This window comes from Coffea arabica, chromosome 3e (genome assembly GCF_036785885.1).
Source record: "Coffea arabica cultivar ET-39 chromosome 3e, Coffea Arabica ET-39 HiFi, whole genome shotgun sequence".
Taxonomy (NCBI): Eukaryota; Viridiplantae; Streptophyta; class Magnoliopsida; order Gentianales; family Rubiaceae; genus Coffea; species Coffea arabica.
In genome coordinates this window covers 2,858,886-2,881,140 of record NC_092315.1, presented here as the reverse complement: position 1 = coordinate 2,881,140, position 22,255 = coordinate 2,858,886, and the positions used below count along the sequence as shown (strand labels likewise).

The 22,255-nt window shown below is 35.9% G+C and overlaps 3 protein-coding genes across 3 annotated transcripts; 2 read left to right on the top strand and 1 right to left on the bottom strand.

Moving 5' to 3' along the window:
* The first annotated feature begins 203 nt into the window (after positions 1-203).
* Positions 204-1,581, top strand: LOC113738229 (probable membrane-associated kinase regulator 1). Its single transcript, XM_027265470.2, has one exon. The coding sequence runs from the start codon at positions 210-212 to the stop codon at positions 1,419-1,421; it is 1,212 nt and encodes a 403-aa protein (XP_027121271.1). The 5' UTR covers positions 204-209; the 3' UTR covers positions 1,422-1,581.
* An 11,606-nt stretch (positions 1,582-13,187) lies between these two features.
* Positions 13,188-14,186, top strand: LOC113737795 (uncharacterized). Its single transcript, XM_027264967.2, has one exon. It carries the CDS (start codon positions 13,270-13,272, stop codon positions 13,996-13,998), a length of 729 nt encoding a protein of 242 aa, XP_027120768.1. The 5' UTR covers positions 13,188-13,269; the 3' UTR covers positions 13,999-14,186.
* A 703-nt stretch (positions 14,187-14,889) lies between these two features.
* On the bottom strand, positions 14,890-20,739 carry LOC113738228 (leucine-rich repeat receptor-like serine/threonine-protein kinase At2g14510). Its single transcript, XM_027265469.2, has 9 exons — positions 20,439-20,739; positions 19,496-20,042; positions 18,530-18,993; positions 17,827-17,962; positions 17,674-17,745; positions 17,529-17,597; positions 17,106-17,177; positions 15,219-15,290; positions 14,890-15,121 (listed from the first exon to the last, which is right to left on the bottom strand). Exons 1-9 carry the CDS (start codon positions 20,512-20,514, stop codon positions 15,082-15,084), a joined length of 1,548 nt encoding a protein of 515 aa, XP_027121270.1. The 5' UTR covers positions 20,515-20,739; the 3' UTR covers positions 14,890-15,081.
* Between the last annotated feature and the right edge of the window lie 1,516 nt (positions 20,740-22,255).

The following is a 22,255-nucleotide window of genomic DNA, read 5'->3' as shown; positions in this document are numbered from 1 at the left end:
CTCGTACAATCTACACAAGTACAATCATCTAATGCATAAAATCACAAATCTTGAATTTTGCATTAAGGTAGTTTGATATTCTATTGCTAGACAAAAAAAAAAAGACTTTTATTTTTTTTTTCCCTTTGGGTAACAAACAGCTAGACCAAAATAACTATTTTTAGTATTTCGTGTCGTCCTCCCCATGTGCCCATTATAAGGCGGACCAAATGTACTTCCTCCAACCTCTCTTCTTCCCTACTTCCCATCCCATCCCATCCCATCCCTCAGCACACCCCACAGCCCTACCCTCCCTCTCAGTACTCTCTGCTGGTCGAGGATGTAGACACAAAAAGATGGGGAGGAGAACACACAGCCACCCCAAGTCTAACACCCTCCCCTCCTCACCCACCCACTCCTTCTCTTCTTCTTCCTCCTCTGACTTCGAATTCACCATCTCCCTCTCCCCTCGCAAGGCCTCCTCCAACCTCTGCCCGGCCGACGAGCTGTTCTACAAAGGCCAACTCCTCCCCCTCCACCTCTCCCCCCGCATCTCCATGGTTCGAACGCTTCTTGCATCCTCCTCCACCTCCTCCTCCTCCGATACTACCACCACCGCTTCCCGTGACTCCACCGGCAGCTCCAATGACTCCCACTCCTCATTTTCAAGCGATCTCATCCTCTTGGCCGACTGCGACTCATCGCGGCCGAGCTCCGCCGCGGAGGAAGATGAATTCAGGCGCATCACCAACATGAATAGCAGCAGCTTCTATCACGGCCAGGGGAATGCGTCGTCTTCATCCATCAAGAAGACCAAATACTTTTCCCGTCTCTCACGGTTCTCTTCCGTGTTCCGCAAGGAATCATCCAAAGCCCGTCATCAAGAATCTTACAATCCATCTGGGCCGTCGGGATCATCATCTTCCTCAGTCAAACGAATGAGTACAACCGCCAAAGAAGTCATACGTAAGTATTTGAAAAAAGTGAAGCCTTTGTACGAAAGGCTATCGCAAAAGCAGCAGCAGCAGCAGAAGATGGCAGGAATGATGGGAACGAGAATGGCGAGTTCTTCAGCAAACGTGACTCTTTGCATGAAACCAGATGGATCTGTGAAAGAAGCGGATCATATCAGCTACGCATCCCTTCTTCCTAATGGGAAAAAAGAGATGAATAACAATGCAACTATTGCTCATTCTTTTTCGGGGAATTTAAGGTATCCGAGGAGGAGGAGCTGCGTGTCAAGTTGTCCCTCATCAATGAGGTCATCACCAAGCCATTCTGGGATACTATGTAAGACAGCTTTCACCCCACCTATGACTTCTAAGTCCTATTCTCATGATAATTCAACAATGGAGGAGTTGCAGAATGCCATCCAAGGTGCAATCGCTCATTGCAAGAACTCCCTGCTTCAGAACAAGACTATGGTCAGTAATGAAATTTAGAACGTATTATATTAATTAGGAGGTCGTGAAGAAGAAGTATAAGCAAAAGAAAAAGAGAAAAATTTTGTGTGTTTTTTAGTTTTTCGATCTAAGTGAGTACTTATATTGACAGCAACTGCAAAAAAATAAAAAATAAAAATTGACCTTAATTTCTTCTTAACTTCAGTTTAATGTTATACAGTAAGTTGCATGTGATGTTGGTAGTACATTATGGAACAATCATTTGGATCTTTCTCTTTGTTTTTATGCCTGAAGTGTTGGAGTTTGTGAAAAGTGTGTGGTGTCTAGGAATTCTTGAAATCTGAGTTGTGTTTGGCTTGAAATTTGGATTCTGTTCGATACCAATCAGTAATGTGATCCTTCGATTCTCTTTTAATCTGGTTCAATTATACTTCTAGTTGCTCGAACATGAAAAGGTGGGGGAATTGGTACATTTACAGTTATGAGAGTTGAATGCAAGATAGTAGTAATTGGTACAATTGGTTAGCCAAGCTGTTTTAATCATTTTTGGTACCGTATAGTTCCAGTTCTTGTTCGACGGTCCATCGATTCGCTAACTTATAATGGGGGTTGGGGTTTTGACCTTATACTACTATTAATTCTTCCATCCTATTCCTATTGCTACTCGTAGATGATGAGAATCTTACATGTGCGCTTAGGATAGATTAAATGTAAATACAGCCTTTTTCTGGTAGGATAAGACGGTGACATTTATGGCGGGGGCAACTCTGAAGTTTCCATACGATATTTGCAAAAATATCTGTATTGTAGTCCATGGTCCATGGTACCATATACATTACATTTCAATTTGAATTTGTCCGACATGGAGATAACTAGTAGTACTATTATATTCTTTTTCCACTTACGCATACATCCATGATCCACCACACCACGAAAGGCAATATTACGTTACATCGAGTAAATTTTATATACATCGTTACGGTTAAAGTTGGATGAATGACACAGAAATAAATTTTAAACTTTAAATTTAAATTTTATATATACGTTATATATCTAATGATGACAGCGTATATACTGACAGTGCATATAAGATTAATTTTATAACATTATACCACTTAAACTTTCATGATCAAAGCCGGATTGTACAAAACATAATTTATCAATTGGAGTTGAAAATGTTTCATAGGATGAAACCAAAAATATCCTTAAATCAAGGGAAAATCACCTAAACCATTGACTAATGAAGTCTTTACAATAACTTACTCCAAATTGACAATTTTTTAATTAGTTTCATGATCGATTAGTAATTTATATTAATCATAATCATATGATTGGTTTACTAAAGCAACGAGTTTCATCATGTTCTGTGTAGATGTCGCAGTCCTTCTTGTGATGCCTATCCTATCCTATCCTATGTTGCTTTGGCCCTCGAACAAACATAGTCCGGCAGAGACTTTTTTTTTTTTCTTTTTCTCTTTTTTGAAAAATGCTATGCGCATTATCATTTTTGTTAATCATACTCTCACTATCATTTTAATAATATAATTTTTATTTATTAAACTATATGATAAAATAAATAATAAAAATGCAAATACTGAAAAATAAAATGCAAATAACATTTTCTTTTTTTTTTTTGGTTCAAAAGTATTATGTAAACATAGTTACAATGCGGGATCATCATGTGGGGCAATTCGCCAATGTACAAAAGCGTGTGATAATCACAGTTGAGTAGTTGAAAACCACATTCAGCTATTCTACGAGTAAGATCCATGTCTATTCTAGGTACATAGCAGGCAGCGGCTAATTAAAGTATTAAATTTGCAACTGGTTTTGTTCTAAAGTCAGTTGTTTTTTCGACAAGGTCTTCAACCTCTCAGCTAGAGTTCAGAATCACAAAACCTCAATAAAAATGCAGAAGATTAGAGCACTTCACATATACTCCACAGAAGTACACAAGTTCAATTCCAAAATTAGTGTATTCAATTCATGGTTCTATATTTGCAATTAACAAATGTAATTTAACAATAAAGCGCCCACTTTTGTCCTATTTGTTGGTAAATACTTGAGTAGACTCGATCTATGCAGATCATATGATCTAAATTTTGCAATACCATCTCACTAATTCAAGAACTGAAGATGTGGCAAAATTTGGATTGCATGATCCACAAAATTAAGTCTATAGAAGTTTTTACCCTATTTTGTATGATAATTTGTTGAGTCCTCGCTAACTCAATTAAAACTAATCTATTGAATAATAAACTAGAACTATTATATTTTCCTTTGATTTGTAAAGAATGTTAAATTGTCATACCTAAGTTTATCTTTAGTACAAGAACTTATGAAGAAACTTATTAGATGAGAACCTGCATTCGGATTTTATTGGTAAATGTTGTCGACTGATAGAAGGATAAATCCACAGCTTGAGTAAGCAATATTATCTGTAGGTCCGAATAACATCTGGCAATTAGCCCATTCAATCAACGGGAAGCATTAATAACAAGCCAGAAATTTTTTTAATCTTTTTGCAATATAATCTAGTGGTTGATGTATGATGGGGGGTTTCTTAGGTATATATGTAATTACCGTTTGTCTTGCATTTTGACACTATTTAATTTGTGTATTCTCAAAAAAGTCAATATTCAAAATCCCATTTAGCTAGTACCAATTCTAAGAGCATTCGTTAAACAAAAAATGAATGTCCAATCGTTCAAAGTAAGCTTGCCATTGAAAAATCAATATCCCATGTACGTGGCTGAACCTAAAAACGCTACAAAACATTCCGCACAAGTTTGTTGACACATGTAACTAATCATCCAAAAGGATTGTACACCATTCCCATTTGAGGGGTTGAGAGAGGGAGATAGACGTTAGATTGTCAGTTGCCATATATGCAAAGATGTAATTGGTCAGTATTACTATATTCTACTTGAAATTTATTATGTGGTTGACAACTTGAGATGCGAATCAAATCAACAAGTTTGGTTCAGTGGATAGAAACTTCCAAGTGGTCGGCTTGCTAGAAACTCCTTCAAACAGCATTTGTTATTTTGCCCTTTTCATAACTCTGTTTCTGATAGACTGCACTAATAAAGTAGTTGAAGTAGAAGCTAGCAACGCCAGCCTAAAGCCAGCAATTTTCTCGAATAAACTCTTTTATACTGATTTATTTAGATGGGGCAAAGGAATGACATCAGATACTACAGAGTCAATTCGTTCGACTCGGGAATACTCGTTCCATAGGGAAACGAATGCAGTATTACAAAGATTAGGAGTACAGTAAGGATATTTTTTTTTTGGGGTTTAGGGGGAGGGACGTAACGACATTCGAAACACCTTGCTTTGATCACATGTATGTATGTATCCTACTATTCTAAATGTCCACCTCGTTCTTAATGTATGATAGTACAGGAAAGACGGAAAATATATGGAAGAATTTATTGAAAAACGAAGCACTAATAAACTTTTGAGATTTGAATCAATGACTGTCAAAGAAGTCCTTAGGTCGATCTAATCCTTCCTTAGATTATAGGTTGAGAGCTCAAATTTCATATATAGTAAAAAAATTTCAAATATGGTTCCAGAGCATTCTTTAATCTAGTCCCTCGTTGAGCTGTAGGTAGGTCGAGAGTTTAAATTTCATCTATAATAAAAAAAATAAAAAAAAAACAGTAATACATTGGGTATACTAAACACTTACAGGTTGATAGTTTCATTTTAATCTTGTACTCTTCTCAACACCCGAAAAAAAAAAAAAAAGAAGAAGGAAAAGGCAGTTAGTTACGTGTTAAAGAGTCTGTTTGGAGTTTGGACATTGGTTGATTCGTGTCAAACAGCAAGAGAGTTCCACATGGCAATCAAATGGTACAGGGGATGTGACATTGTCACATGCGTGCTTTTAACGTTGCACTATTGACGTGGTCCTCCGTCCTCTCAACCCGTGCACATTGCATGTAAAGCGGCTTTGATCACTGAAACTCTGCAATGATTTGCGCCATCGCCATCCCTCATCGTCTGCTGCAGTACTAAAGCACTCAATACTTTTCTTTTTTTCTTTTTTTTTTTTAACTCGCCTGAATCACCGCCAAATCAGATAAATATACTATATACCTATATAAATTTGAAAGAATCACATATTGTGTTAAAATGATGAAACGCTTAACTTTCTATCCACCAAAATTTGGACTATTGATAAAACGCTTACCTATTTTCTGATCCCAGCATCATTATTGACTTCTTTAACCCCTTCTCTTTTCATCAACATAAATTTTATTTACCTCGTCATCTTTAAGAAAGATAGATCGTAACCCCTAGTGATAGATAAATCTACTTTCTAAGTGTATTTAAACAATATAGATTAACAAGTACTACACCAAGGCAAGTGGTAATGGACGTACCCAAAAGAAAAAAAAAAAAACTGTTTAGTGTTTAGTTGCCCACGTAACTTCAAATTATTATTGTTTGAGGCAACAAGAGTGGTAAGTACGTTTCTTGTCCGAATTCCAGATGTCGTAACGTTACTATCAAATTTAACTCGTGTTTTTTCCCTTCTCCCTTAGCTTTTGTGGTCCGCTATTCTGAATTCTGATACTGCTTCATCATAAAAGAAAGTAGCGTCCAAAATTTGAAGTGGTAGACCAAATCGTCCTTTTCGATTTAACAAGCAAAAAGTTCAAAGAGAAATCCAACTTGGCAAGTTCTGATTAAGTGACCAGATTTTCAATGCTCGGGAATAGTGATTACATGTTTGCCAAGTGGAAAGCTATCAAATCGTGTAAACATCTTGTACTATTTAGCCTAGAGGAAGAACGAGCGTGGTAGTAGTAGTAACGTAAACGTATATTTCATTGACAATCCAACAAATGGTTGCTACAACGAACTAATCTTAATCTTAAACTACAGGGGAAGAAATCAAGAAAGCAACTTTGATCCAATCTCTAAGATACTAATTTTAGGTGTGCACAAATTCTTCTGCTAGTGTCATCGGTCATTTCAGAGCTTTTCAATTACAGATAGAAGTGTGCAAAATAAAAAAATTTCTATTTATCGACTGAATTCAAAATTTTCGAAATCGGTAATTTCGAATTGAAATCAGGTTTTTCGATTTCGAATTATGCGAATTTGGTTCGAATTCGGTAATGAAAATTTTCAAATCGGAAATTCTGATTTTGAAATCGGAATTCAGAATTTATATTTCGATTTCAAATTCGTTTTTCATATATATATATATATATATATATACAATATTTATATCTATATGTAATATAACATTTATATAATAATAATAATAACAATAATAATTTTTATATTCCTGAATTCGGTGAAATCGAAATTTATTGAATTCCGAATTGAATTCGAAGTGAATTCAAATTCAGAGTTGGTGAATTCGTATATATTTACTTAGATATTTAAATATAGATACTTAGATACTTAGATTTATACTAAGAATTTAAAATTGAATTAAATTAATAATAAAACATAAATTTAAAATTCATAAGAATTCAAATTCTTAATTATAATTATTATAAGATATCTTTATTTATAAATAATAATAATAGGTACAAATAATAAATCGAGGCACCCATTCTATGATAACTTTCAGCTTTCCCTCTATTTTTGTGCCTTTAGTAGGCCTAGTATTTCCGGCAATTGCAATGCTTCCTTATCTCTTCATGTTCAAAAAAATAAGATTATTTAGATCCGATGGGACCCAATATCTTCCATTTTTTCAAAACTTAGATTTGTATCATAGCACGGACATATATTTAGTAGAATATGGTATAACATGTAATTTTTGCCGAACATAAAGGAAAGAACTCTTATGCCTGCATAAACACGATATATGGTTAAATGAATTCTAGGTGTTTTCAAATCGATCAAGATCGCCGGATGGCTGAAATAGAAAGTCAGCGGATTTGTATGTATAGTGGGATCATATTAAGAGTATGCTATTATTTTAGATTTAATCAAGTTGATGAATTACTCCAAAAGGTTCACCCCAAACTAGTGTTAGTTGATGAGAGTTACTTTGGAAACAAAAAAAGTAAAGTGAAAAAATTTCATTGAAAATTCAGATGTCAAAATTTCGATTTCAAAATTTCGAATTATTGATTTTAATTCCGATTCACACCCTAATTATAGATGCTTTTGTGAAGAAAAGGAAAGACGGATCAAGTGGTGTTTGCGTGAAATTGTGGTTAATCTACAGATATAGCATCATCAATTCTGGCAGTGATTTGATAGGTTTACCAAGAATTTATTGCTGAGCAGAGCACGAGACGTCAATCCAAACATGCGATGTCTGATCTGATTAGCCGCCTTCATGAGGCTAGTTTTGAGTTTCGGGTGTGCTTGTAATTTGTAAACCTTCTGATCCGTCACAGCCGGGCAGCCCGTCCAATTCAACTGTTTGGGCTAACGGTTGGATTCTATGGTGGACACCTGCTGATGGAGAAGCTTTCAAGTTTCACCTGAAGCAAAAGCAATTCCTATTAAGCAATTAAAGTTAGAGGTGGAAAAGGAATTAAACTACTAGATATTTAAACTGCATTTTACCTGCTGTGTAGTTTAATTTTGGTTTGAGTTTCGCTCAATTAGTTTAAAATTTTAAATTTTCATGTACAAAATTTAAATTACTTAATTTCGAATCAATAAAAGCTCATTTGAAATTGATTTTATAGTTTCAAGGAGCTTATCTCGAAAACGTCTTTTCAAATTCCTATAAACTCTTATTTATTTGACATCTAGTCGATCCTATACAAACACGTGTCCTAAAATATTTTGGCAAACGGGTTTGTTTGGATTGTGAATTATTAGAGATATTTTTACTGTAGCACTTTTTGTGATGTGATGTATGTGAGATAAAAAGGTAATTGGGAAGATAAAAAGGTGTGTTGAAAATTGTAATGATGATGTAAGCAAATATATTTTGGCAAATAAACCGCAATCCTAATTGTTCACATCGTACCATTTTTCTCTTCTTCTTTTGAAAGTGTCTTTCAAAATATTATTCACGCTGAAACCATGGATCTAATACTTGTTAAAATACTTTTTGAGCTTTTGAGATACTATTGATGCCATAATATCATTCCACTAAAGTCATAATATTATAATTTTTTATAAACAAAATAATATTGTCAAGAGTTGGGGCAACTAATGGAGCATATAAACACTAGGGGTGGCAAACGGGTCGGGTTCGGGTTGGCGGGTCGGGTTGAGGCCTAAGTATAACAAAGAACTTGCTGACCTGAACCCGACCCGCCAACCCGAAACGGGTCATGGTACCTGACACGAACCTGAAAATTTCGGGTTGGCGGGTCGACCCGAAATGACCCGAAACTTAATTTTAATTTATTAATTTATCACTGTAATTTCTAATAAAATCAATTTTTCACAAAATTAATTACATCATCAAGTAATAAAAATTTAAATAAATAATTTCAAACCAAATCTAAAATAAATTAAACACCATAAAAGTGTTTTATTCCAAACCAAATATAAAATAAATTAAAACAACATAAAAGTAAAAAATAACATAATATATTATTTGTCCAAATATAATAATTTTAACTTCACACAAGTTAAATAAATTCATTTAGGATTAAGTAATTAATGCCTTTGGAAAAAAAGAATGATTTAGTTTAGTTAGATAAAATAATTTTTATGTTTATTAAATTAGTTTTAATTCGTAAACGGGTCACATCGGGTCATATCAGGTCACCACGAGTTGACCCGAAATTGACCTGTTTTCTTTTCGGGTTTATCGGGTTCGACCCGATTCTGACCCGAACTCCCAAAACCTCAACCCAAACCCATTAATTTCGTGTTAGGTTCGTGTCCTGTTTTCGGGTCGTGTCAGGAATTGCTACCCCTAATAAACACCAGTTAAATAGATATTTAAACTATAGCCCCACATTTTTTTTTTTTAAAAAAAGCATTGAAGTAAATAAATCGGCTTATTTTATTTTGTTTTTTTCATTCTAGGATGCTTTTTACGTTGTGTGTGATCTCCTAACTTCGATCTGCCGACAAAGTCATTTTCTAGGCAGAGTCTAGACATGCTTTTGTTCGAATTAACATCGATGGAGGAAATCCAATGAAATCATTTAATTTTAACAATTGAAATCGGACTTGCTTGGATTGCTGTTTTACATAGAAAAATTTTGTCATTTTCCGTGAACACATTTCCCTATTAGCTTTTTTCCTCACATACATCAAATCGCTACAGTAATTTTTCCATGAAAAATGACGGAAAATGCAATCCAAACGGGAATATTTTGACATAATTTCAATAAATTCTGATTACTTCTTGTACATTTTTTCTTTTTCTACAAACAATTTGTATTAGTAAAGTTAGAACATGCTGATTATTTTTTCTTTGGATATGAATTTTTTGTTTTAATCATGGATGTGAATATTCCACCATAATTATTCCTAATTTATGGTTGGTTTTTATAGAATCAAGAAAATTTTCCTTGCATTCGTTTCATCAGCATTAGTAGCATACTAGTATGTTATCCTTCATGTTTGCTAAATTCAGACAGTTTTTAATTGTCTCGAAGTTCCTTCTTCAGACTGAAAACTCTTTCTTTATTTCGTCTCAAATAAACCTTTTCTTCCTCTCTGTTTAAGCAATTGTGGTACCCCAAACACAGGACGGGAATCTCAATATATACTAAGAGAGACAACTGAACGGCTGTAGATAAAATTATACGAACTCTATCATAAACAGCTGTTGGAAGTTTGAACGACAGCAGAAGCATCTAAAAGCTTATTTTCAAGACTTCACGTTAACAGCTAGACTTTGCCTAAAACCAGGCTCTCAACTCTCCCAAGACTCCCATAATTTCCTCCAAAATCAAATGCAAAATGCCCCCCCCCCCCCTCCCTCCCATAAACAATCACATTCTCAGAAACACCTCTACATTTTCCCAAAAACATTTGAGTTCTTTACTTTTTACTGGATCGATTGGTCCCTCTTAAAACCGTGTACATTGCAAATGTGAATTAGCGGTACATTTTCAGTAGCCTGATGAAGAAGTGGTCCCTTATCTGCAACCAAGTACATTACTAAATTCACTGAATCGAAGTACTAAGCTCGTATAACCTCACAGGTGTTTGTCATGTTCATCTGCAGTTTGCTGTCAACATTAGTTGCCTTTCGTGTGCTGGACAATTCTGTCAAAACCATCAATTTTCCTTGCTATGGCCTATTATGTGGTTGATTCTAGAAATTATTGATGTAAGAGGCCTACAAAAAGAGTTGCATCTGAATCCTCTCCTGATGCACAATGTTTCTTTTTTTTTTTTGGTCGCAACGATAATATTTGTATAAACTATTCTAGTCTAGTATAAGGGGAGGGGAAGCCGACGAAATTTTCTCGTCGGAGGAAGCCACAGTTAAGTAGCAAGATGGGAGGCAAGGATTGAACCTTGACCTCCCAACAAATACAATTGATTCCGGATTAGGGATGACTAATGTCACGTCCTAATAGAATAAATAATACGTGTCAAGAGGGCTAAAATGGATTCATAATTGATGTTACAATGCCAGAAATTGCTAATGCACGACATGATGATTGTATCCAGCATTACCAGCCTACTTGAATAAATGAGATTCTCAGTTTGTTGTTATAGGTTAATAGGCTTTTATCCTATGCTGTGATGTCTTTGAATTCTTCTGATTATCAAATTAAGGAGTGATTTTATAGGCTCTAAGAATAAAGGTAATTGGTCCCATAAACAATCACATTCTCAGAAACACCTCTACATTTTCCCAAAAACATTTGAGTTCTTTACTTTTTACTGGATCGATTGGTCCCTCTTAAAACCGTGTACATTGCAAATGTGAATTAGCGGTACATTTTCAGTAGCCTGATGAAGAAGTGGTCCCTTATCTGCAACCAAGTACATTACTAAATTCACTGAATCGAAGTACTAAGCTCGTATAACCTCACAGGTGTTTGTCATGTTCATCTGCAGTTTGCTGTCAACATTAGTTGCCTTTCGTGTGCTGGACAATTCTGTCAAAACCATCAATTTTCCTTGCTATGGCCTATTATGTGGTTGATTCTAGAAATTATTGATGTAAGAGGCCTACAAAAAGAGTTGCATCTGAATCCTCTCCTGATGCACAATGTTTCTTTTTTTTTTTTGGTCGCAACGATAATATTTGTATAAACTATTCTAGTCTAGTATAAGGGGAGGGGAAGCCGACGAAATTTTCTCGTCGGAGGAAGCCACAGTTAAGTAGCAAGATGGGAGGCAAGGATTGAACCTTGACCTCCCAACAAATACAATTGATTCCGGATTAGGGATGACTAATGTCACGTCCTAATAGAATAAATAATACGTGTCAAGAGGGCTAAAATGGATTCATAATTGATGTTACAATGCCAGAAATTGCTAATGCACGACATGATGATTGTATCCAGCATTACCAGCCTACTTGAATAAATGAGATTCTCAGTTTGTTGTTATAGGTTAATAGGCTTTTATCCTATGCTGTGATGTCTTTGAATTCTTCTGATTATCAAATTAAGGAGTGATTTTATAGGCTCTAAGAATAAAGGTAATTGCATGATTTATACAAATCTTGAACAGGATTCACTCTATGTTGATTAGCTGTCTTGATTAAATAATTAAGAGCCCTTCAAATCTTAATGCAGGCTTTTCAAGAACTGGACATGATATCTACCACTTGCAAATATTTCGAACTGACAAGAATACCATCCCCAGGTCTGGAAGTAACACCATGCAGCATTGAAGAACTGAACAACATTTCTTGAGGGCATAGTTGCCAAGAGAAGATTCTATGATCAGTAGATATCCTTAATGGCTTTGATTTAACCAACTGGGGTTGGGCCAAGTGGTAAGCAGCTTGGTTCCGCTTAAGCAGGTCTCGGGTTCGAAACCTGGCGTATGCAGCTACCCTTGTTGGGAGACTCACCCACCACAGCCAGGTGTGCGACCCGGGTCGACCAACGGATTAGTCAGGGCAGAGCCCTGGATACCGTGGTAGGCAACCAAAAAAAAATGGCTTTGATTTAAGGGGGAAAACACAGCCGCACACTCACATGGGGATCAAATTAGGCTCATGTGCCCACATGCCTAGGACTTCTCCCACGTTATTATGATCTTTGTAAGCAGGGTCAAAGAACTAAAGCTTACCTTTCTTTGACCGATGAAATCACTAATCTATTGCCAATTTGCTAATTGCTATAGAGAACCCTATAATTACATCCTGTTTTAGACTCTCTTATCTCTCTCTTAAATCCATGAAGGTGAATGACTCAGCCTAATCCAATCTTTGTACTTTGAGGGCCGATAATGGACTTTTCCAGACCTTGCAGCTAAAGACCAAGTATGCATGTTCTGATAAAAGGACGCTTGCAAGATTTGGAGGATACAAATCAGTACACTGCAAATATGGACTTCTGTCCTTGAAAGGCTAAAAATTTTATCTTCTGGAAAAGAATTAAAAATGTAACAAGCATGGCAAACTGGAGCTGTATAAAATCCAAAATGCTTGAAATCTAATCCTGGAGCCAGAAAGATCCATGAAGGCCACAACCCACAAGTACAGTAAATAGCCAATTGCAGAGAGCTTTTGTCTTTTAGTTCCCAAAGGCGTGTCCATGTGCTGTTCCCATATTCTAAATACAACCAAAGCTCAATTGTTTCAACTTAACCAGACCAATTGGTTTTTTATATTCTCACCGTCCAGACATTTACCAGCAATTACAAACAAAACCTGGGATTAAATATACGAAAGAACCTTTTCAAGCACCCCTCCTCTTTATAAAGCACCCGAACTCATGCAAGTTAAACATAACTCAGTCACTTCTAGTTCTCCCTCTTCTTTCTGCTGCAGCAGTTAACTAACATAAATATGGTTTCTCTAGAAGCCTTTCAGGCGACCTCCGCGGCCCTTGAGCCAACCTCAAGCCCCAGAATTTCTTTCTCTGCTGATTTTCTTGATGACAGAAATTTTATATCTATTAGTCCAAAACCTCCCCCAGAAAAGGAGCGTGAAAAGGCAAAAGATATTAAAGAGAAGACGCGTAATGCAGAATTTGAGTTTCTCTCAAACAATTTAACCAGTGATTCCATGATTACTGCTGACGAGTTGTTTTTTGAGGGCAAGTTACTCCCGTTTTGGCAAATGCATCATGCCGAAAAGCTTAACAAGTTGAGCCTTAAAACTGAACAACCTGAAGAGGGAAGAGATGAAGCAGATGTGATCAACAAAGAAGAGCCAAGAATTAGCTGGTTCCTTGATGATGATCCGTCTCCTAGGCCACCTAAGTGCACTGTTTTGTGGAAAGAGCTACTAAGGTTGAAAAAACAACGGGCTTCATCTTTGTCACCATCTTCATCTACTTCCTCTTCTTCCTCCTCCTCTTCGGGTTCTCTTGCTGATATGCATCCAGCAGATGGAAGCAAAGAAAGTGCAGTAAATAGACAGAAGCATGTGAAGAGGATTAAGAAAGGGTTGGAGAGGACTAGATCAGCTAGCTTAAGAGTTAGACCTGTTATTAATGTGCCAATTTGCACACAGGGAAAGAACAGTGCACTCCCTCCTCTGTTTTCCATCAGGAAAGGAAGATTAGAGAGGTAGAAAACGGGGAAGAGGAATAGTACTATTTTGTTGTTGACTTGTAGAAAGAGTGAAATATTTTTTTCTGTTCTCATTTTTGTATGCTATCTTGTGTGACGTTTAGACTAATTTCTCTTCAAGTGCATCTGTTGAATTATATTCTAGATGCTGACTTAATATCGTGCAATGCAATATGAATTAGTTCCATCTTTTTCTGCTTTCTTTCGTTCTGTAGTTTCTTCCTGAAGAGACAGAATACCAGATTTCCAATTTTTTTAAAGATGTTTCTGAGGGATAATTTTCCGGCTTTACCTCAAATGTCAACAGGAATCTAATCGAGAGTATTAGTCTAGCAGTTAGCCCTGAAAATAATTTCAATAATAGAACTAATTACGTTTGCTGGCAGAAGATAAGAGGTTGCCTACTCAGGAATACTAAATCTTTAATCCGTCTTCTTTTATGAACTCTTGGGCCAGTTCAATGCAGAAAAAGATGTTCTTAGTTTCTCTCTCTTCTGCAAAGATGCCCAACATTAGCATTGCTCCCGCACTGGTCTTACCAAAGCATCTTTTGTTTCCATAGCAAATGAATCAAGACCAAGAACGATATCAAAATCTTCACAGAAAGCTAATAAAAATTCAAATACCATACAAAGATGCTACTAACTAACGTCACAACAATTTCAGAAAAATTAATTACAGAGTATTTGATTCAGATTACAACTGTGCAAATTCCATTTCCTTCAAGAATGCGGATTGACACAAATTGGTGTCATCATACCGAAAAAAAAAAAATGCGTCAGCGCTACCTCTGATCTGTATAATCCCATATACAAGCAGCATTTCCCAAAAAAAAAAAGATGTTCAGTACTGTGAGAATAGTCCACAAACAGGATCCCATATGCAAGACATAGACACGCAAGTGTTCGTTTTACTGAATGAAGCAGAAAGGTCGATCACAAATTTGTACACCCAAGTTTCCATGGTGACTGATTTATGGCAACCTCTATATACCAACAATAAATAACAGGAAACGGGCAGCTTTTAGAAAATGCCGGTACAGTCTTGGTTGTTGGACCATAAGAAGATACATTCGCTTGGGCTCTTATGAAGCAGGTGGTGGCAAAAATGGATTGCCGGAAACCCTGAGAAGAAAAAGAAAGTTTAATTAAAGAACTAAACACCTAACCCAAGTTCAATCAAGAATATAATAGAAAAATATACAAGGAAATGGTGACTTACTTAAGGTTCAGCCCAGACTTCCCAACAAGGTTGCTTGGTACTGTTCCAGTCAGATTATTATTTTGCAAGAAGCTGCCACGCACAAATACCACAGAAATTAAGTGGATGAAAGGTCATAATCTTTAACCTGCTCTCCGCTTAAAAAGAGTCGATATAATTATTCATTTTTTGATGAGTACAGTAAGTCTAGATTATGGAAACAGCCTCATAAAAATTCAAGCGTTTTGTTCCCTCCACCAGTAATAAGTCAAAATACCACTGGATCTTCAGACATTATTTAAGTCTTAATCAATAGTTAATATATGCAGAAGCAACTCGAGTACCAAGTATGCATCACGCTAACAACACTAACTCTAGTAACAAAAGCTCCTCATATGAATTTGAAGAGTACAACAAAATATGATAAGAGTAAATAAAGTACAATTTTATAGGCTAGCACTTCTTTACACCATGACAGACAAGCTAATCGGAGATAAGCATTGCAGCACATTTGCATCAAAAAGGAAATGTCTCAGGAGAACCTTCTTTCCTTTGTTACAACCATATATGTGTAAATAGTGTGGTTAAATTTAACTCCTAAGATGTCATGGCCATCCAATGAGTAAGTCACAATACTGACAGTGGAACACGAGAATGCAAAATTAATGTTTGATCTGCATATAGTATAATGCTCCCCAAATGTAGGTATTATTTCCTGTATGTAAATAAGCAGATAAAAGGAACAAAATTATCTTCAGATAGAAATGATAAGCATTCACAGGTACTTGAAAGCCAAAGCTGGAAGGCATAAGTAGTTCTAGTTTCCCATTTTTCCACTATAACAGAAGAACTGTTACAGTCAAATGGTCTTATTGTCACTAGTCACAACCAAAAAATGTTTCATGATGCATGTTTTCTTTGATCACTAATGAGCCTGCCTTTGTTGATGAAAGAGTTGCCTTCTAGAATACCATTGGTAATTGTGAAGCTACCATCGATAACCCGAGATGTTGCACAAGATATGTGTAACTATACAATGATAGGGTATCTGAAAGTTGCAGGAACTACAAGCAAATTAAGGGGGGCTTCTTGCTCTATTTTCTCATGCAGCACTTTCTCAATAGTATTAATGGAAAATTTGAAGCCCCCAACTCTAACACGTTTCTAAAGGTCTAGCTAGTATGAAGGTTTAGTATTTTACTTCTTTTGTAAGTCTAACAGAGAAACTACCATTTAGCTGCCGTGACAAAAGTCTGAAGAAAAGTGTATATATGGCCCATACAATGTAGTTGAAACATATATTTCATAACATAAGCTTCTGTTTCACGATCTCGCACTTAAGCATCTAAAACATATTGTCGACACTATTAATCCATTTAAAACTACCAGGACAAATGACAATGACCCATCTACCAGTCAAAAGCAAAGAAAAAACCCTAGTCTAAATGATACTATAAGGTTAAACAATCTTGTACAAAGAATATGTATAAACCTTATGCTAATGAATATTCAAGCTCATGTAGTTAAATTAACCTATTTCCTAGCAACCTAATCTTCTAAATATTGTGGTGATTCATTAGAAACAACTTTTAAACACAGCGTTCTGGTTCGTTGCCATCTAATGACTAAAAGGGTTTACCTACCTAGCATCTAGATTTTCCCTGACTATGCAATTGGAATGGCATCAGCCATGATTGCTAGGGGTAAACTAGTTCAACATCAGTAACCTGGTAGAGGATTTATAGGAGGTCTTCAAGGTAGGATGAATATATCAAGACACATGCATGCATGAGTGTGCATCAGGCGATTGTTCACATGGCATATAATGCACAAACAAGGCAGAGAAGTGAATATCCATCTACATGTGAAAGAAATCTGAGCCCTAAGCATGATAAGCATAGAACTCACAGTTCATGCAAATTTTGAATGTTTCCAAGTGATGAGGGAATCTCTCCACTGAGCTTATTGTCCTCCAGATGCCTGAAATAAAATATTTGGTCCATCAGATTTTGGAGACAGCTAGAGCATAATGAAGATTGCTTAAAGTATGAAAGGCAAATCTACTCTTGAAAATTATCTTGAAGGATTGAAAGAAAAAATCAAGACCACTGACATCAAAACAAAAGAGCCTCAAGTTACAGAATTTATATATCAGAGCTGCAAATTGCTAGCTGCATAAGAGAACCTAAGAAAACTATGGTCTTGGATATTTTACCAGACACCCTTAATACCTCACTCTATCAATTCTTGAGAAATCATGCTCTTCAATCCAGCAAATAATATCTCACCAGATGAAAAAGAGGTGAGGAAAGAAGATGAGATCCTACTCACAGAATTTCCAGTCTCTTCAGTGAAGAAAGGTTGGGTATAGATCCTGTCAAACTATTGTTTCCAAGCAATCTGTCAAACATTAAGAGATTGTTTAGCAAAGAGCATAAATCTCTTTGTCCTAGTGCAAAAAGAATAAACCACTTACATGCCAGACAATGCTGATAAACTGGATATGTTTGGTGAGATAGATCCCGAAATGCCCATATTCGTTAGGTTTCTGTTGACAATAAGGATGAAAGACTAAGGCATGATATGAGGTTGAGTCTGCCATTTTTATTCATATTAAGTTTGAACTTACAAGGTGGTAACTCGAACTTTGGGACCTTTTGAGCATGAAACTCCAGTCCAAGAGTATTGACGTGGTAAACATGGATCACCGTTCCAATCAAGTGGAGGGTTCTTAATGCTCGCCTTTATTCTTTCCATAGCAATTACTGCAAAATACAAATTTACATCATTTAGAGATACACAAAGTGCTCAATCTAGAGAAAGAAGAAGAGCAAACTTCTTGAAAACAAAATGAGAACCATATAACCAGCCACCATTTTCTAGCACTGAGAAGAAAGTCAACTCTGCAGGTTGACAATCTCGTAATAATATTAAGCTAGCTGCCACATAGCAGATTGCTTCATCTTAGAACAATTAGATCAAATCTGAACATCAGCATTCCCCCTTTCCCCCTCCTTCCCATTTCTTCTTTCCACTCCACCCTTTGCTTCCACAGGATTAAAAAAGGAATACAAGAAAATAACTTTCTGATGGGTAGATTCTACGTGAGCAAAAATTAAAGTCATTTAAATGAATAAATAAATTAAAAATATCATCAAGAATTTCATTAGTTTGCTAAGCCCCCAAAGATAATCTCTTTGAAATTGACTCAACCAAAATGTATCCCATTGAGCAGCTAGAATGCATGAAAAGAAATTAGACAAATGGTTACAGGTTATTAGCTGTTTATTTCCTTTAAGGCAAGAATAATAACTCATAGTTAGGAGCCAAACCATCTCTTGTAAGAGTTCTTCCACCAAGATTCAGAACTTCAAAAACCTCTCCAGCATTGATTAGAGGACCAATTGCCGAGCCAGTAGCTGGAGTCAAAGTTATATTTGTTAAGCCAGCAAGAGGCCACTGGTTTGCAAATACAGCTTCACCGGCTTCAGTCACAGCCAGATTCGCATAATACATAATGCCATTAACAGTTATGTTAAACACTCTTGGGCTCGCCGAAGGAGAAACACGATCATCAGCGAAATAAAGAGCAATATAATAGATTGAGTTTGGGAGAGACGTTGAAGGCCACGGTAACTCCAAGGGTTCTGGTTGATTGGTTCCTAGATGCGTCTGGAATACTTTAAGTGGTGGTATATTCCAGAAACCAGATACAGAGACATTCCTGGAAGATGGTGTGGTGGAATTATCTTCTCCAAATGGCTGCCAATACCGATCAAATTGATCATCAGGATACCTGCCATATTCTAATGCTTATGTCAGCACATCAACAATATGCATACCAAATACTAAAGTCGATGATATTTCTTTTGCATTTACTTGAAGGAATCAACTGAAGCATTAAAGCTGCTAGCCACTCAAAAAATGAACAAAAAAAAAGAAGAAAGAATTGTGAAGTAACACTAGTTTGATTGTAAAATCAGCAAAAGACAGAAAAACTATATTTAGCAGCTTTTATTGGAAAAAATGTAATAAACAGAAAAATGGGTAAAGGGAAAATGTCCTTTAACCCAAAGCCTTTTTTCTGGGAACCGGACAAAGAAAATCAAAATTTCACATTAACATCAAAATTTCACATAGATTTCACATTAAGCAGGTCGATATTCAAGCAAATTTGAACATCAAAATTTATCCATAATGCAAAATCTAAAGGACCTCAATATGATTCTGGCAAGACTTAATATATACGACGAAGACAAAAGCTGTATATAAAAAGGTGTAGCATTGATGCTACTCACCTTATGAGTGGTCCATTGTATCCAAAACTGTGCCTTGCCACCAATTTCAAACCATAAGTACCAAAATCCGTAGAATTATACAACGAATTAGCCAAGACTACAACCTCTAATGCAGATATAAAAGGGTCTGAATCAGTATAATTGTTGGCTGCCAAACAAACACTTATAGCTTTCCCTGCAGCCACAAAAATCCCCTCATAAATTGAAGCCTTCTTCTGTCCATAATCCTCAGTTGTATTCACAATACTCCAAATGGTCCCATCCACTACCTGATCAAATACAGGAGGATTGGCATTCCCATTTACTCCCCCATAAAAATATGTAGTCCTCACCAAGTATTTACCAGTTCTGAAAGCAGGAATATCATAGCAGAATTTCTTGTAAATATTGTTTTGGACTGGAAATGTACGGACAGTTGATAGGGTTAAGTCTTCATATTGAGTGGATAGATTCTTCGGTGTGCCTACAGTAATGAAATCATTGTCTGGAACCCATTGCTGGCCGTTGATCACTGTTGGGCTTGTTGCTCCACAATCGATAAATGTACCTGAAAAATGAAAAAGTCCGCACGATAAATATCATCTTCAGCAACAAAAGAAATAGCTCGCAAAGCTACAATTTTGTATTCAATTCCCCAACCCCGTCCCCTCCTCCCAAATGTAAAAGAAAAAGAAAGACAACCCAGAAATTTAGAAACTTTGGCTTAAATTCAACAAAAAAACAACCCACAAATTTCAAAAACTTCAACTGCAATCAGCCCTCCTCTCCCCTCCGCACCCCCCTCCCCCCCAGCCAAAAAAAAAAAGCAACAGGTTTGAAAACTTTGTCTTTAATTTTTTTTTAAAACAGAGAAACCACGCAGTTGAAAACTTTCTCAATCAATTTAATACAAAGATGGAAAAACAAGCGGAGAGATGATGTGATCATGCAAATGGGGTTTTACCTCTAAGGGATTCAGAGAAGGTAAGAGAAGGGATGAGAGACAGGAAAAGGAGGAGGAAGGGGAAAAGGAATTTCATGGTTGATGATGATTTTGGTGGCTAAGGCCAAGGTATACATGAAAAAATTGGAATTTTTGAGAAAAGGAATACGAGTTTGACGGGTCCGAGTGATTAATGTTACATTTAGTGGAGGAGTTGAAGTTGAATGAGTCGTTGGATGAGCTGTGCAAGAAAAGAATAGCAGCAATAGCGAGAAAGAGCAAGGGGTGAAGTTGGTGAAGAGAAAAGAATAAGTACTAGTATAACTGTATAACGTAGCACCAGGAATAATAGTGATGGGGATCAACTAAGGTCAGGCAGCTTTAGCAGCTGCTGGGGCCTCATGACGCACGAAGGAATGAGTTACAAGGACGCGGGAGGAGGAAGGATCGAAGAATCAGGGTCTGAAAGGTTGGATTTTTGGACGGAGGTAATAAGGGAGGTTAGGGAGGGAAGGGACTACGAGCCGGGGGCAGGGGCCGGCATGTTGGCTTTATTTTTCGGGTTAATTGCACTTTGCCCACCGAAGCTTGGGCCCTTATAATATTTTGCCCCCTAAACTCCAAATATATACATTTTACCCCTCATGGTCAATTTTTGACAGAGTTAACGTGAAGGTATATTTTTCACGACCAAAATATTCTTGGCTAATTCTTAAACACACATAATAATTATAATATAATAAATACCTATTTCTTTAATAGTTGCTAAATGTATCTAAACACAATTATACTATGCATTTCGATTTTTTAGCCTTAAAATGAATTAGATAATTCACAAAAAAAGGTCTAAGCAACTCAATGTATTTATCTTAATGTTGCTAGCAATACTAATTTTAAATGAAATAAAATTAATTAGTGTATTTGGAATGAAAATTATTTACTTATATTTTTTTATTATAGCACTTTAATGTGTTTTATATGAGATAAAAATATGATTAAAAGTAAAAATGTATTCAAAATGTATTAGGGAATATTCAATTTTTTTCAAAATGTAGAATGCAAACAAAATACAAAGAAAGGTATGAATGTGATATAAAATTACCAAATAGCATCTTATTGACTCATGAAAATCATGTGACAGTCACAAAGTAAATGAGAATTATCAAAACTAATCCGTTTATAATTTAAAGGAAGAAAGATAAGCGATGGAAAACTTGTGTAGATATTTTAGAAAATTTTAAATTATTTTTTTCTCTATAATACAATTTTTTAAATTCTTTGGTATTATACCATCTTTTATTTTTTAAAACATGTGATTGTGTTTTTTCTAATAAAATGTTTCATATTTCGATTAAAAGTATAGCATTATTCTAGAACTATTATGTAAGGGTATTACTATTATTTTGTTAAAATTTTGGATAAAGAATTTATCATTAATATTTGATTAGTCAATGAAGAGGTTAAAGTATATATATTTAAAGTTTAGGGGGCAAAGTGTTGTAAAAGGTCAAGTTCAAGAGGTCAAACTGCAATTAATCCTTATTTTTAATTTCCTCCTTTGCGTCTATTGCCATTTGTTGGGTCGTGGGAATTGGGTGAGATATGGAATTGGTGTCGTTATTTTTGCTGGTTTTTGGGATGCTTACAGCCAAACTGGAGCCCATGCAAGGATTAATTATATTGTGTTTGACCAAATTACAAAACCTCGTTCTTAGTAACTTCCATCCAACTTCACAAATATTACCAAAAAAGAAAAAGAACTTCACAAATAGAAGATCTAAGATAAGATGACCACAGTGCCCTATTACGCTGAGGCTTTCCTGCAAGAGTACTGGCAG

Bases quoted from the DNA above. Each gene is read 5' to 3' on its own strand.
- LOC113738229 (XM_027265470.2), top strand. From the start codon at position 210: ATGTACTTCCTCCAACCTCTCTTCTTCCCTACTTCCCATCCCATCCCA.
- LOC113737795 (XM_027264967.2), top strand. From the start codon at position 13,270: ATGGTTTCTCTAGAAGCCTTTCAGGCGACCTCCGCGGCCCTTGAGCCA.
- LOC113738228 (XM_027265469.2), bottom strand. From the start codon at position 20,514: ATGAAATTCCTTTTCCCCTTCCTCCTCCTTTTCCTGTCTCTCATCCCT. The intron at 18,994-19,495 runs GTGAGTAGCATC...AGAATATGGCAG, and splicing joins TACAATGGACCACTCATAAG to GTATCCTGATGATCAATTTG. The intron at 17,178-17,528 runs GTGAGTAGGATC...ATTTTATTTCAG, and splicing joins CTGAAGAGACTGGAAATTCT to GCATCTGGAGGACAATAAGC.